The following is a 14146-nucleotide window of genomic DNA, read 5'->3' as shown; positions in this document are numbered from 1 at the left end:
TGTTCATAGTGATGTTTCCTAAGGCCCATTTGACTTCGCATTCCAGGATGTCTGGCTCTAGGTGAGTGATCACACCATCGTGGTTATCTGGGTCATTAAGATCTTTTTTTGTATAGTTTTTCTGCGTATTCTTGCCACCTCTTCTTAATATCTTCTGCTTCTGTTAGGTCTATACCATTTCTGTCCTTTATTGTGCCCATCTTTTCATGATATGTTCCCTTGGTATCTCTAATTTGCTTGAAGAGATCTCTAGTTTTTCCCATTCTGTTGCTTTCCTCTACTTCTTTGCATTGTTCATTTAGGAAAACATGTAAAGGAGACCCCAAGCTCCCCTGGTGGCTCAGTGGTAAAGAATCTCCTGGTAATGCAGGAGACTTGGGTTTGATCCCTGGGTCAGGAAGATCCCCTGGAGAAGGAAATGGCGACCCACTCTAGTATCCTTGCCTGAGAAATCCCATGGACAAAGGAGCCTGGTGGGCTAAAGTCCATGAACTTGCAAAGAGTCAGACGTGACTTGTCAACTAAACAACAACAGAAGGAGACCCCACAGAGCTTCCTGGTCTTTTCCGCCATGTGAGGGCAAGTGAGAAGTTAGTTCTCACCAGAATCTCACCACCTGGCTGCCTGACCTCAGACTTCCAGCCTCCAGACTGTGAGCAACAAATGTTGTTTATAAGCCACTCAGTCTGCATAATTTCGTTACAGCAGCCCAAATGAACTAAGACATACCCCAGCACACAGGGATGGGCATGTGACCTCAGCTAGCCAATTAGATTCTCTGGCAGGAAAACAAAACTGGAGTGGAAGAGACGGACAAGTGGCCGAGTCATGTGATGGAAGCAGCCTTGTGCATCAGTCCCGAGCTCCCGACAAGTTACCAGGCTGCCTGCTTCCTGGTCTCTCCCAGCCTTGCTGGTTCAGCTGTACCTTTGAGGCTAGAGCTGCCCTAGAGGGCTTCCAAAAGATTCTTAAGTTAAGTGAGCTCTACTAGAATCCTCGAGCTGCCATGACTGAGCCCATGTGCCGCAACTGCTGAAACCCACGTGCCCTAGAGCCTGTACTCTGCAACATGAGAAGCCTTTGCACCGCAACTAGAGAGTAGCCCCACTCTCTTCAACTAGAGAAGGCCTGTGCACAGCAATTAAGACCCAGCACAGCCAAGAATTAGCAATAAATAAATACACAAGTAAAAATGAGCCCTGCTGTGCTTTTGATTTAAATGAGTGATTATGTAATATTCTAAAGCAATTATTTCGTGTCCCCTTAAGATTTAGCAAATCAAGGGAATGAATCAAGCATTAAAACAAACAAATAAATAAACAAGCCCAAGAATCAATCTCTATTGCTTGCAGTTCAAAGGACTTAATAAAATCATACCTCCAGACAAGTGTCTGATAATCAACTCGATAATGCTTCAGCAACAATGAAGGGGCCAGGCCCCGGGCCAAAGGAAGGTGACCAGGAAATTCTGATTTCCTGCAATCTGGCTGATTAAACAGATTGGTTTAATCCTATCATTCCCAGTTAGGTCACAGTAGTGAAAATGTTGTGGTTTATTTGCTTGCTTCTTTGAAGATTCCCTGGAGAAAAGAGTGGCCACCCACTCCAGTATTCTTGCCTGGAGAGTTCCATGGACAGAGGAGCCTGGCGGGCTACTCCACGACTGAGCAACTAGCACTTTAACATCTTTAACTTTCGTTAACAGTAGAAATTCTCTAAGTGTTTGGCAAGTGTAACTAGGATATTTTTTAAATACCCCCCAATGCATGTGGTGGTGGTTTAGTTGCTAAGTCGTCTGACTCTTGTGACCCCATGGACTGTAGCCTGCCAGGCTTCTCTGCCCATAGGATTTCCCAGGCAAGAATTCTGGAGTAGGTTGCCGTTTCCTTCTCCACCCCCAATGCATAGTTCCCTTTATTTGTAAATTGTTCCCCTCCCCCCAACCCTGATCCTGTTCAATGGTGGCTAAATCTCTTGCTTCATTTCCCAAAGAATAAGAATGGGAGGACAAGTCCTCAGGGTATGGGAGGGTTGCACATGGTTTCAGTTCAGTTCAGTTCAGTCAGTTGCTCAGTCGTGTCCGACTCCTTGCGACCCCATGAATCGCATCACGCCAGGCCTCCCTGTCCATCACCAACTCCCGGAGTTCACTCAGACTCATGTCCATCGAGTCGGTGATGCCATCCAGCCATCTCATCCTCTGTCATCCCCTTCTCCTCCTGCCCCCAATCCCTCCCAGCATCAGGGTCTTTTCCAATGAGTCAACTCTTCGCATGAGGTGGCCAAAGTATTGGAGTTTCAGCTTCAGCATCAGTCCTTCCAATGAACATCCAGGACTGATCTCCTTTAGAATGGACTGGTTGGATCTCCTTGCAGTCCAAGGACTCTCAAGAGTCTTCTCCAACACCACAGTTCAAAAGCATCAATTCTTCAGCGCTCAGCTTTCTTCACAGTCCAACTCTCATAACATGACCACTGGAAAAACCATAGCCTTGACTAGAGGGACTTTTGTTGGCAAAGTAATGTCTCTGCTTTTTAATGTACTATCCAGGTTGGTCATAACTTTCCTTCCAAGGAGTAATCGTCTTTTAATTTCATGGCTGCAGTCATCATCTGCAGTGATTTTGGAGCCTTCCCCACCCCGCCAAAAAAAGTCTGACACTGTTTCCATTGTTTCCCCATCTATTTGCCATGAAGTGATGGGACCAGATGCCATGATCTTAGTTTTCTGAATGTTGAGTTTTAAGCCAACTTTCCCCCTCTCCTCTTTCACTTTCATCAAGAGACTTTTTAGTTCCTCTTCACTTTCTGCCATAAGGGTGGTGTCATCTGCATATCTGAGGTTATTAATATTCTTCCGGCAATCTTGATTCCAGCTTGTGCTTCTTCCAGCCCAGCGTTTCTCATGATGTACTCTACATATAAGTTAAATAAACAGGGTGACAATATACAGCCTTGATGTACTCCTTTTCCTATTTGGAACCAGTCTGTTGTTCCATGTCCAGTTCTAACTGTTGCTTCCTGACCCGTATATAGGTTTCTCAAGAGGCAGGTCAGGTGTTCTGGTATTCCCATCTCTTTAAGAATTTTCCACAGTTTATTGTGGTCCACACAGTCAAAGGCTTTGGCATAGTCAAGAAAGCAGAAATAGATGTTTTTCTGGAACTCTCTTGCTTTTTGATGATCCAGCAGATGTTGGCTGGAGAAGGAAATGGCAACCCACTCCAGTGTTCTTGCCTGGAGAATCCCAGGGATGGCGGAGCCTGGTTGGCTGCCGTCTCTGGGGTCACACAGAGTCGGACACGACTGAAGCGCCTTAGCAGCAGCAGCAGCAGCAGATGTTGGCAATTTGGTCTCTGGTTCCTCTGCCTTTTCTAAAACCAGCTTGAACATCTGGAAGTTCACAGTTCATGTACTGCTGAAGCCTGGCTTGGAAAATTTTGAGCATTACTTTACTAGTGTGTGAGATGAGCGCGATTGTGCGGTTGTTTGAGCATTCTTTGGCATTGCCTTTCTTTGGGATTGGAATGAAAACTGACCATTTCCAGTCCTGGTTTAGCAAGTAGCTTTCCAGGAATGGGAGGGAAAGAGGCAGAGCAAGAAATCACCTGCAGCTTCTCCCCATTGTGCTCAAACTTGGCAGAAGTGGTATAAAACCTCCCAATGGGTGTGGGGGGTGGAGGAGGTGGCTGAGAGCAGTAAGGACGCTGTTGCTGTTTAGGTGGAGAGAGGGGCTGAAACACCTCCTGCTTCCCTGGCCTGAGTCCAATCTTCCCACTGCAGCCCCCAAGGCCTGAGTGAGGCCTGGGAGACAGGCTGAGGGATAGGGGACTTCACAGAGAGATGGGAGCCTGTTCTCAGGGTGGGCCGGATGCTGGGCGTGGAAAGGCTGAGAAGCTTACAGCTCCTCAGAGCCAGGCTGGCACCAGGGAGCCAGCAGAGAGACGCCAGGGGGTGTTTCACGAGCAGGAGGCTAGAGGCGCCCAGCTGGAGGGTGGGGCAAAGGGGGCCTCTGTGCAAGCCAGCCAGACCCCAGAGGGGCCACACAGGCACCCCCGGCCAGATGTCACCCAGGGCATGGCAAACTTCAGGAAGGGAAAAGCCCCTGTTAAAAGGAAACAGAAGGGCTTCCCTGATGGCTCAGTGGTAAAGAATCGCCTGCCAATGCAGGAGACACAGGTTCGATCCTGATCCAGGAGGATCCCACATGCCCCAGAGTAATTAACTAAGCCCGTGCACCACAACTATTGAACCTGTGTTCTAGAGTCAGTTCAGTTCAGTCGCTCAGTCATGTCTGACTCTTTGCGACCCCATGGACTGCAACACAGTAGGCTTCCCTGTCCATCACCAACTCGTTCTAGAGTCTGGGAGCCACAAATACTGAGCCCCTGCACCCTAGAACCCATGCTCTGCAACAAGAGAAGCCACCCAATGAGAAGCCTACATACCATACCTAGAGAGTAGCCCCCACTTGCTGCAACTAGAGAAAAGCTAGCAAAACAGTGAAGACTCAACACAGCCAAAAATAAGTAAATAAATATATATATTTTAAGGGAAACAGTAGCCCCCAAATGGAGTCACTCAGGTTAAACCCACAATGGCAAAGCAAGACTTAGTACCTACCCTAACTGCAGCATCAACCCCCCAGGAATGGGACCTGTCATCAATCAGCCTGGTGGGGTGATTCTGTTCCCTTCAAGAGGTGCCCTTTGCTTGAAACAATGCATTCATTCTCTGCTAATAATTTCCTTTTTCTATCTCTTTCCACCTTGAGAAACCTTTCCTTTTCTACAGTTCAGCTCAGCTTCTATTTGCTAAATGGGGCACTACCCAATTTATGAATTGACGAATAAAGCCAATGTGATCCTTACATTTACTCAGTTGAGTTTTTTTTTTTTTAATGCCCTTATAGGAAATTGGGGCCTGAATTTGCTGAATACTCACCCACAAATGACTTACTCTGAAACCATGCCCGATAGTGTTAAAAAACCCATATTGCAACTGTGCCCCATAGAGTTAATAGAAACTGGTGACTAAGAAATTCCTGAGCTTGCGTTGCAGAACAGCAGGTAAGAACAGCTTGTTAAAAACTCCCCCGCTTGTAACCCGCCTTCCCTGACCAGGCTCGCCTTAATTATTTTCTGACTTCTTAACCCCCCATATGGGTTGTTGAAGTAATAATAGGTGGGTGGGCTTAAGCTGTTTTCCAAGAACTTGAGGTTGACTCTGGTCCATTTCAAGCTGGCTAAACGTGTAGGGACCACCTACCCTAAAACTGGACCTGCTCAGGTGTTCTAAGAACAAACTTTTGACATCAAACTACACCCTCAGATCACACTAAGAGCTTCCACTTTTCAACACACATCCCCCAGAGAAGGATGTGACCCAGATACACTTGCACGAATCCCGATCACCTCACCTTTTCCTCTACCTCCCATCTCCCTGCTTCTTCATCCCGTAAACATCTCAAGCCCATTGTCTTCAGGCAGGCACATCTGAGATTCATTCTCCTATCTCCTCACTTGGCTGCCTTGTGAGTAAACTCTTTCTCTGCTGCAAACCCCATGGTTGTCGAGAAAATATTGCCGAAAAGAATGTGTTTCATATGCAAGAGATGGAGGGAACTTGAGGCCAGTTTTTTTCTTTCCAGCAAGTTGGAGATGGTTAGGGGAGTTTAAGGAAATGAACTGATTCATGTTCCTCTGGGTTACAGGGTGTGCTTTCTGTCTCGCCAGAGAAGCAGGTTTCCCGCAGGTGACAGGTAACTGGCTCATCCAGCATCTCTTGGGGCTATGGTTTCATAAAAGTCACTGTAGCGAACACACCTGCTGCCCTCAGTCCAATGGCTGGCCAGTCCCTGAGGCTCCCAGGACTGAGGAGAAGCCACGACTGGTGTGTTGCCAGGGAAAACAGCAAGGAAGCCCGGATGGCCTGGTGGCCCAGGGTTGGTCAATTCCACCTCCAGGATGGCTTTAGGTCAGAGCATCTCCAGGTGTGGGAGGCCGGGACACCAGGGCTACAGAAGTCCCCACGGGTCCCAGCTCAGGGTCCTCCAGCTTCTCATTTCTGCTCCCAGGCCCAGGAAAAGCAGTCAGTCCCCACCCTGCAGACCAAGCCTGGCTGGGTGGGCTCCCCCCAATGCCCCCCCCACAAAGCAAAGCCCCCAGTGTGGCCTCAGGGGGTGCTGAGGAGAGGGCCTGGGACCTCTGGACATATAAATGTGAACAAACCACACACCCTAGGTTCCAGCTTGTGTGTGAATACACACACACACACACAGACACAAATCTCAGCCCATGACTGCCCAAAAGGCTGTTCCCACAGACACGGGGTCTAGAACTGGGGCTGTCATTTCTTAGCGATATGACCATGGGGCAAACCACCCCACCCTCTTGAGGTCTCAGTTTCCTCATTTGTAAAATGGGAGGGAGCATCAGGATCACAATCTCAAGTCAAAGGGGTCAGAAGCATTTCAGTTTCCAATTTGGGGGATTTTGGAAAGGTGCAGACATTATATATTATGCAACACCCCCTGAAGCCCTCTTGTAGAGTAAACCCTAAACCTGGGGGTTTTGTTGTTTGTAATGCAAGAGCCTGACTTAATCTTTGATTGCCGAGGCATCCGCTTTGAAGATGGTGATCTTAAATAAACACATTGGTAGCCCCAGCACTCAGTCAAAAGCCAGCTGCCTTCCCCATGGAGGCCCCTTGGTTTTAGAGCTTTTGGTTGATTTTAATCACTGACCATTTGGGCCACTTGCTCCCGTGCCTTCAATTTCCCCTCTTATGTTTAAATTTACCAATAAAGAGGGAGCCCTTGAAGACTCAGGGCCCCCACCTTTGACCCCAGTAAAAGCAGAACCCCAGGCTCTTCTGCTCTGTCTTTTCTCCATTCCCCTCTTAACCACCGCCCCCCCCACCTCAGGTCTTGTAAGTAATAAACCTTTATTTAATTAATTAAATTTTTTTAATTTTATGTTATTTTACTGTCCATGGGGTTGCAAAGAGTTGGACACAACTGAGCTACTAACACATAAGTCTTAAACCTTTATTTATTTTTAAGTTTTTTGATGGTTATTGCTGAAGGGCATCTTGTTAGCATGAGGACCCCAGGAGCAGTCCAAACACAACATGGGTTGTTATAAACTGAGACCCAGGCTTCCCTGGTGGCTCAGTGGTAAAGAATCATGCAGGGAACCAGGGTTTGATCCCTGGGTGGGAGGATCCCACATGCTGTGTGGCAGCTAAGCCCATGAGCCACAACTACAGAGCCGGTGCTCTAGAGCCTGGGAGCCGCGACTACTGAAGCCCATGTGCCTGGAGCCTGTGTTCCTCAACAAGAGAAGCCACTGCGATGAGCCACTCATGTACCCCAGCTAGAGAGGAGCCCCCACTCGCCAAACTAGAGAAAAGCCCACACAGCAATGAAGACCCAGCACAGACAAAAACAAACAAATAAATACAATTATATATATATATATATATATAAACCCTGAGATCAGCCCCAAACACCCTCCTTGTTCAAACATTAGGTATATTTCTGCAGGGAAACTGAATATTTAGAAGGTGGATACATCAAAACTATACACTTGTTCCAGCTCAGGTCAGGTTTTACCACCAAATGAATTATGAAAAAACGTTTCCGTTTTCCAGAGCCTTTTGCGTTTCACAGTCACAGAAGAGGTCTTAGACTTTGAGGTCAACCCCCTCCTCAGAGGGCAGAGGGCTCTCATGGCAGGACCATGGACACATTTGCTAGGTGTTGGTTCCACGCTGGGCGTCGCCTCATTTGCTCCTGGGCTCCTCACAATGGCTCTCTGCCACAAGGGCTGTTTTACTAAATACCCATTTCCCAGATGGGGAATCAAGGCCAAAGGCAGTTGAGAAAGCGGCTCACAGTGACACAGCTCCAGATGGTCTGCTTGACTTCAGAGTCATTGCAGGACGTAAGCACCCTCGCTCTGCTCTTGGAACTGCTGGGCCCAGGAGAGGCGAGACCGGACCTGACTCAGATTCAGCTAGCTCCCTCATTGCACATAGAGAAAGAAGCAGAAAGGAAAGTAAAAGTGCAAGCCATTGCTCAATAAGCCCCAGGGGGTCTCCCCCCACCGCACCCCCCCCAATTTGGCATTGACACTTCTGTGCCTGCCTCACTGAACTTGAAATCCAGTTTTGCAATTAGAGCCTCGGGTCCTTCCCATGATGAGCAAAGCCAGCTGGAGACTCTGCACTGTGTATTTGTCCTCCTGCAGCCTAGACGCTCACAGCCCTCCGGTGGATCTGAGGCCCCTGGAGGGGAGACGAAGGAAGGCCCTCGGGACCTGAGGCCACGGTGAGTGCTTCACTGAGAGCAGGTGGGCCAGGAGACCCAGGAGGAGGGCTACTCTAGGGCCTCACTTCTAAAGGGCAATGGGCCCAAGAGGTTGCCCCTGCAGTTGGTTTGGGAAAAAGAGTTACTGTCAGGAACCCCCATCCTGTTCAAATCCCCATCCGGCCAGCTCCTAGAGTCAGCTTGGGTCTGAAATTCAGCTTCTTTATTGATAAATCAGGATAGAAATCTCTCCCTCAGAGGTCATTTGAAGTTTAAATAAAAACATGACTAAGCATGTGATTAGACCAACCAAACTGCATCTTCCCCTCCATTGTTTGGGGACCCTTGGATCCTAGACAGAGAGAGAGAGAGGCCCTGGACCCCAGAACATAGGCGACATCACGGGCCAAGGCATTTCCCTAGCTGTTGTCTACAAGAGCAGTTTAGGGGTATCATGTTTATAGGAAAAGATGCCAGATGAATTGTCTCAAAATTGCCACCTGCAGTGTTTCTTGGGTTGTACGCTTATTTAGGGAGTTTGAGGGGCACCGGTTGGTGATAAAGATTAAGGGGATTATCTCAAAGCTGTGTTCCAGAGTATCCAACTTCTCTGACATCAATGGTGTATATGAGGGAATTGGTTTGAGGGGAAGGGACAGAATACGGCATAGCTGAAGGCTCCCCAAACAACAAAGAAAGTCTCATACATATCAGCTCTCATATGAAAATGACTTCTCTAATCCTCGCCCATCATTTCCATCCCTCTCCCAACATAACATCCTCTGACATCTCCCGAGAGAAGGTCAGTGGTGAAAGGATGGGACCTGGTAGGACCACAGGGCTCCCTGCTGTCACTTTAGCTCTTCATTTAGTAGGAATAATAGGGAAAATGGGGGAGCTTTCAGGAGCTGCTGGTAAAGACTGGGGCTCCTCCAGGGTTTCTCAGCCTCAGCACCACTGACGGTTTGGACTGGACTGTTCTTTGCTGTGGGGGCCATCCTGTGCATGGTAGGGTGTTTAGCAGCATCTCTGACCTCTACCCACTAGGCGCCAGGAGCAGTGTCCCCTGATGCCCACCGCTGAATGTCTATGGGCATCACCACTAGAAAGCTCATCCCTGATGGAGATCCACTGCTCGAGACTGACTGGAATCACATGGGGCTCCTCCACTTCCCAGGTGCTTGACATTTGCTTTGTAGTGTATTTCTAGCATTATTTATTTGGGGCTGTGCTGGGTCTTCGTTGCTGCGAGAGCTTATCTCTAGCTGCGGCTAATGGGGGCTTCTCACTGCGGTGACTTCTCTTGTTGCAGAGCACAGACTCGAGGGCGTGTGGGCTTCAGTAGTTGCAGTCACCAGGCTCTAGAGCTCAGGCTCAGTAGCTGTGGCACAGCCTCAGTTGCTCCCCAGCAGGTGGGATCTTCCCCGATCAGGGATGAACTAGTGTTTACCGCATTGGCAGGCAGGTTCTTTACCACTGAGCCATCAGGGAAGCCCTCTCATTTTTTGAAGCTACTGAATGTTTTTAAAACCATGACAACATGAAAGAATTTCACATTGTGTTGGGTGAAAGAAACCAAACAACTGACGCCATTGACGTGAAATTCAAGACCAGGCAAACAAATTAAAGGTTATAGAAATCAGAGTAGTGATCACCCGTGTGGTGGGGTGCATGTTGACTGGGTTGGGGTTAAGGAAACCTTCTGTCCTTTATCTCGATCTGGGTGGTGATGACTCGGATGTGTGATGTCAAAATTTATCAAGCTGAGGACTTTGTTTTATGTATTTATCCTATATAAGCTCACCTCAACATATAATGTAAAAACAACAGTTTTCAAATATTTAGTCCTTTATGTCATTATTATGTGGATTTTGCATCATCTAAAATCCCTCCACACTTGAGTTTCTTTTTTGAAGTTTTAAAAATCTTTTTGTCCACAACCCATAGCAGGTGGGATCTTTGTTCCCCGACCAGGGATTGAACCTGTGTGCCCTGCATTGGAAGCGTGGATGGAACCTTAACCACTGGACTGCCAAGGAAGTCCCCACACTTGAATTTCATACAATTTCATGGGCCGTGCAGTAAACTTGTTTTCTGTGTCTTCACCCAGAAAACCCTTTGAGTCGTGGTGACGGCTCTCATTCTCCCATGGACAAAATGAGCATGGATTTGGTGCCACAGAACCTGCTGGACAGGTAGGCAGGGAAAGCCTGCAAGACTGGTGTCAGTTTGCAAAGGTAATCCAGAGCCCTGTGTCCCTGGGAAAAGGGCGACTTCTACAGAAATGCTTAGGCATTCTCACGACATGTGACAAATGGGTTCCAAGAGAACAGCCATAAATGAGGCCTGCCTTCTCACTGGTCTCCATTATGTATGTGAAGATATGTCCCTGGGAGAAAACTATTCCATGTTTTACACTATTTTGGAGCACAAGTCAAGTTCTTGTTAGGTACCTGACCCCGGGAGGGCAGAAATTGCCCCCTTGGACCTCACCTCTGTGAGGTTAATGTATCACCAAAAAAGCCCTTTAACATTGCCTCATTCATGAATTTAAGCTCCAGCGTGCGTTCATCAGCAGACATAGCATCGTCAGCCCCACACAGGCCATCAGCCAATATCTCCTGAGGGAATCAGGTGAGCTACACATGTGTAACAGAATTAGATTGTAGTTCTCTCTGTGTCAGGAGGCATTGTTGCCTAACGTAGGATGCATGCATACTCAGCCATTCAGTCGTGGCCGACTCCGCGACCTTATAGACTGTAGCCCACCGGGCTCCTCTGTCCATGGCAGCCCACTCTAGTATTCTTGCCTGGAGAATCCCATGGACAGAGGAGCCTGGTGGGCTGCAGTCCACGGGATGCCAAGGAGCTGGACACAACTCAGTGACTAACACTTTCACGTTCCATCTGGGCTTCTGCTTCCACCACAGAAAAGTAAAGGAGGAAGCTTAGATCTTCCCCAGGGCTCCTTCTGGCTCTGATATCCTCCTGTGGGCCTCACCTGGCCTGCTCAGCTCGCCCTGAAGGAGTCGCACCCACGGCCCTGAGCTTGAGGAAAGCACTTGAGGGAGCAGGCTTTCTTCCTCACCCCCCAGACTGCTCTCCCGTGGAGGAGGCCACACTCAGCCAAGCCGGTGAAGATCCCTCGGTACTGCCTAAGGACACGGAGCGGGTGGGGGAGGGGAAGGGGAAGGGGTCCTCTTGTCCCTGACTTCTCCCGTGAAGAATCAATCTGCTTAAGAGAGGGAGGAAAGCCAGCCAAATGCCAAGGAGAACAGTCAGAACATTAGCGATCATTTATCTCAGCCCTCTCAGTGCGCAACTCCTGAGAGAAACAAAGGCACAGCGCAGTAACCGAGTTCAAGGTCATCCAAGTGAAGGGTGGGCTATACAGTACGGTGCCCCTTCCCGCTGACTCGCCCCTCCATGTACAGGGCTCCCAACCTCCCGCCCAGCACCTGGTCTCCCTTCCTCCTACTTTCCTCAGACCTTTCCCTGCCCCCAGTTAGTCCTAGCCTCCTGATCATGGCTCGGATCTTAGCATCTCCCGCTGCCCCACCTCAGTTACATTTCTAGCCTCTTTGAACAAGGTTGAAAAAGTCCCTTGACACTAATCCGTTTCCTCCATCTCTTTGGCCAAGGCTCCATTTCTCTCATTTCCTTCCAGATGCCCCTGTTATATGTTTCTTCTCTGAAGCAAATTAGCAGCTCCTAACGATGCTCTGGGACTTTTCTTATTAATAGTTGGGTTAGAGGTAACAGAGATGCTAGGAAGATGCAAGGAGAATGTAAAGTTTGGAGTGGCAAGAAGATCCAGAAACCACGTGGGGTTGGCTGCAAATTTGGCTTTTCCATCTGGGGGACTGGAAATCTTTATTTCACTCATCCACAGGGACATGGATGACATTCTTCCATGTGACGATGTGAAGCCGCAAGACAGTGACCTGTCAGCTGAAGAAAGAATATTTTTGGAAGAGTTTCCCAACTTGAAAGGGGGGCTGGACATGGACATCCAGAAGCTCCATGCCCTTGCAGACCACATTGACACAACACACAAAACTCTCACCAAGACCAGCGTGGTGGCCAATTCCATCACCGTGGTCTCCGGAGCCATGAGCATCCTGGGCTTAGTCCTTGCTCCGGCGACAGCAGGGGGAAGCCTGGTGCTCTCCACTGCAGGTAGAGTTTTGGGGACAGCAGGGGAGGTCACCAGTATCTTGACCAACGTTTTGGAACGTTTTCACAGTCAAGAAGCCCAAGCTCAGGTCGGTAGCCTAATGCCCTCCTGTGGCCGAAAAGTCAGGCCAGCCGGGGTGGACTACATCATGGCCGCTGGAAAGGTGATTCAGAATTGTAGAAGCGCCATCGAGGGTATTCAGAAGAGCATCCGTGCCTTTCAGATCACCAAGGCCGACCCACGCCTGGCCACTGCTTCCAAGCGCCTCCTGACCACTGGCCAGATCTCAGCCCGAAGGAGCAGGCAGGTGCAAAGGGCCTTTGAAGGTACCACGCTGGTGATGAAAACCAAGGCTCGCTTGCTGGGCAGTGCGATGGCTGGCTTTTCCCTCAGCGTGGACTTGGCCTCCCTCCTCAAGGACTGGAAGCAGCTGAAGGAGGGAGCCAGAACAGAGCTTGCGGAAGAGCTAAGGGCCCAGGCTCGGGAGCTGGAAAGGCAGCTGACACAACTCACCCAGCGCTACGAGAGCCTGCAGCAGAGGGTGAGACTGTGTGGTCTCTCGTGGGTGGCACAGAGCGGGGGGAAAGCTTTAACTGGGTTTCTGGGCACTGGGGCCTATGGGAGGGGTGATGAGAAAGCCAGTGTGTGTACAGCGTGCCTGCCTATGCCCGAGGATGCGGGGTGTCTGGAGATCCAGACGGCATCAAGTGCGTCTTGACACTGTTCTGGACAGACCTGTCATGCCTTCTGTTTTCCCATCAATGCTTCTTCTTTTTGTTTTTTAACTTTTCTTCATTTAGAAAAACAACTTTTTATTTTGTATTGGAGTATAGCCGATTAACTATGTGACAGTTTCAGGTGGACAGCAAAGGGCCTCAGCCGTACATACACATGTACCCACTCTCCCCCAAATTCCCGTCCCATCCAAGTTGCTACATAACATCCATCAGTGCTTCTTGACTTCCAATGTACTGGGAAGAGGGTCTTCCCAGCGGTACAGAAGAGGACACTGAGTCCCAGGGAGTGTTGGGATTGAAATGTATCCCCCTTTATACATAGAAGTGCTAAGCCCAAAGGTGACTTTTTGTGGCTGGGGTCTGTGGTGGGGGTGGCGGTGGCTGGGGTTGAATGAGGTTGTAGGACTGGGGCTGTAATCCTCGGGACTGGTGTCCTTATAAGAGGAGGCGGGAACACAGGGGGCGCTCTCCTCTGCCTACACCGGCACAGAGGAAAGGCCATGTCTGCCAGCCAGGAGGTGTCCTCACCAGGAGCCCAACCGACCAGCACCTGAATGTAGGCTTGCAGCCTCCACGACTATGAGAAAATACATTTCTTCTGTTTAACCTCCCAGACTGCGGTGTTCATAAGGAGCTTATATAACTTGCCAAATGCTTGCAGCAATGTGGAGGGAGTCAGAATGACAGCTGAGAAGCCTGACCTGGGAGCCTGGGCCTGGATCTCCAACCTGAGCTGCCCTGGTAGCTTCACTCTGCTTGGTGTTTTTGTGTTTTGTTTTGTTTTGTTTTGTTTTCAGAAACTCTTGCAAGAAAAAAAGCCTATAAGCTCCTCTTTGGAAGGAACCATGGGGACTGTGCCTCTGCCACCAACCACGCGTGGGGAAGCCGGATCTCAGGTGACAGGGGAAGATGAAGGCAATT

General features: G+C 49.2%; 1 protein-coding gene across 1 annotated transcript; it reads left to right on the top strand.

Annotated features, from left to right (window-relative positions):
- Positions 1 to 12207: 12207 nt before the first annotated feature.
- APOL6 (apolipoprotein L6) lies at positions 12208 to 13206 on the top strand. The gene has a single exon (XM_055569013.1). The coding sequence runs from the start codon at positions 12208 to 12210 to the stop codon at positions 13204 to 13206; it is 999 nt and encodes a 332-aa protein (XP_055424988.1).
- Positions 13207 to 14146: the final 940 nt, after the last annotated feature.

This window comes from Bubalus kerabau, chromosome 1, assembly GCF_029407905.1.
Source record: "Bubalus kerabau isolate K-KA32 ecotype Philippines breed swamp buffalo chromosome 1, PCC_UOA_SB_1v2, whole genome shotgun sequence".
NCBI lineage: Eukaryota > Metazoa > Chordata > Mammalia > Artiodactyla > Bovidae > Bubalus > Bubalus kerabau.
The sequence above is the reverse complement of the archived record's forward strand: the minus strand, read 5'-3'. Positions and strand labels throughout refer to the sequence as shown.

Excerpts from the sequence above, each read along its gene's own strand:
- APOL6 (XM_055569013.1), top strand. The coding sequence starts at position 12,208 with ATGGATGACATTCTTCCATGTGACGATGTGAAGCCGCAAGACAGTGAC.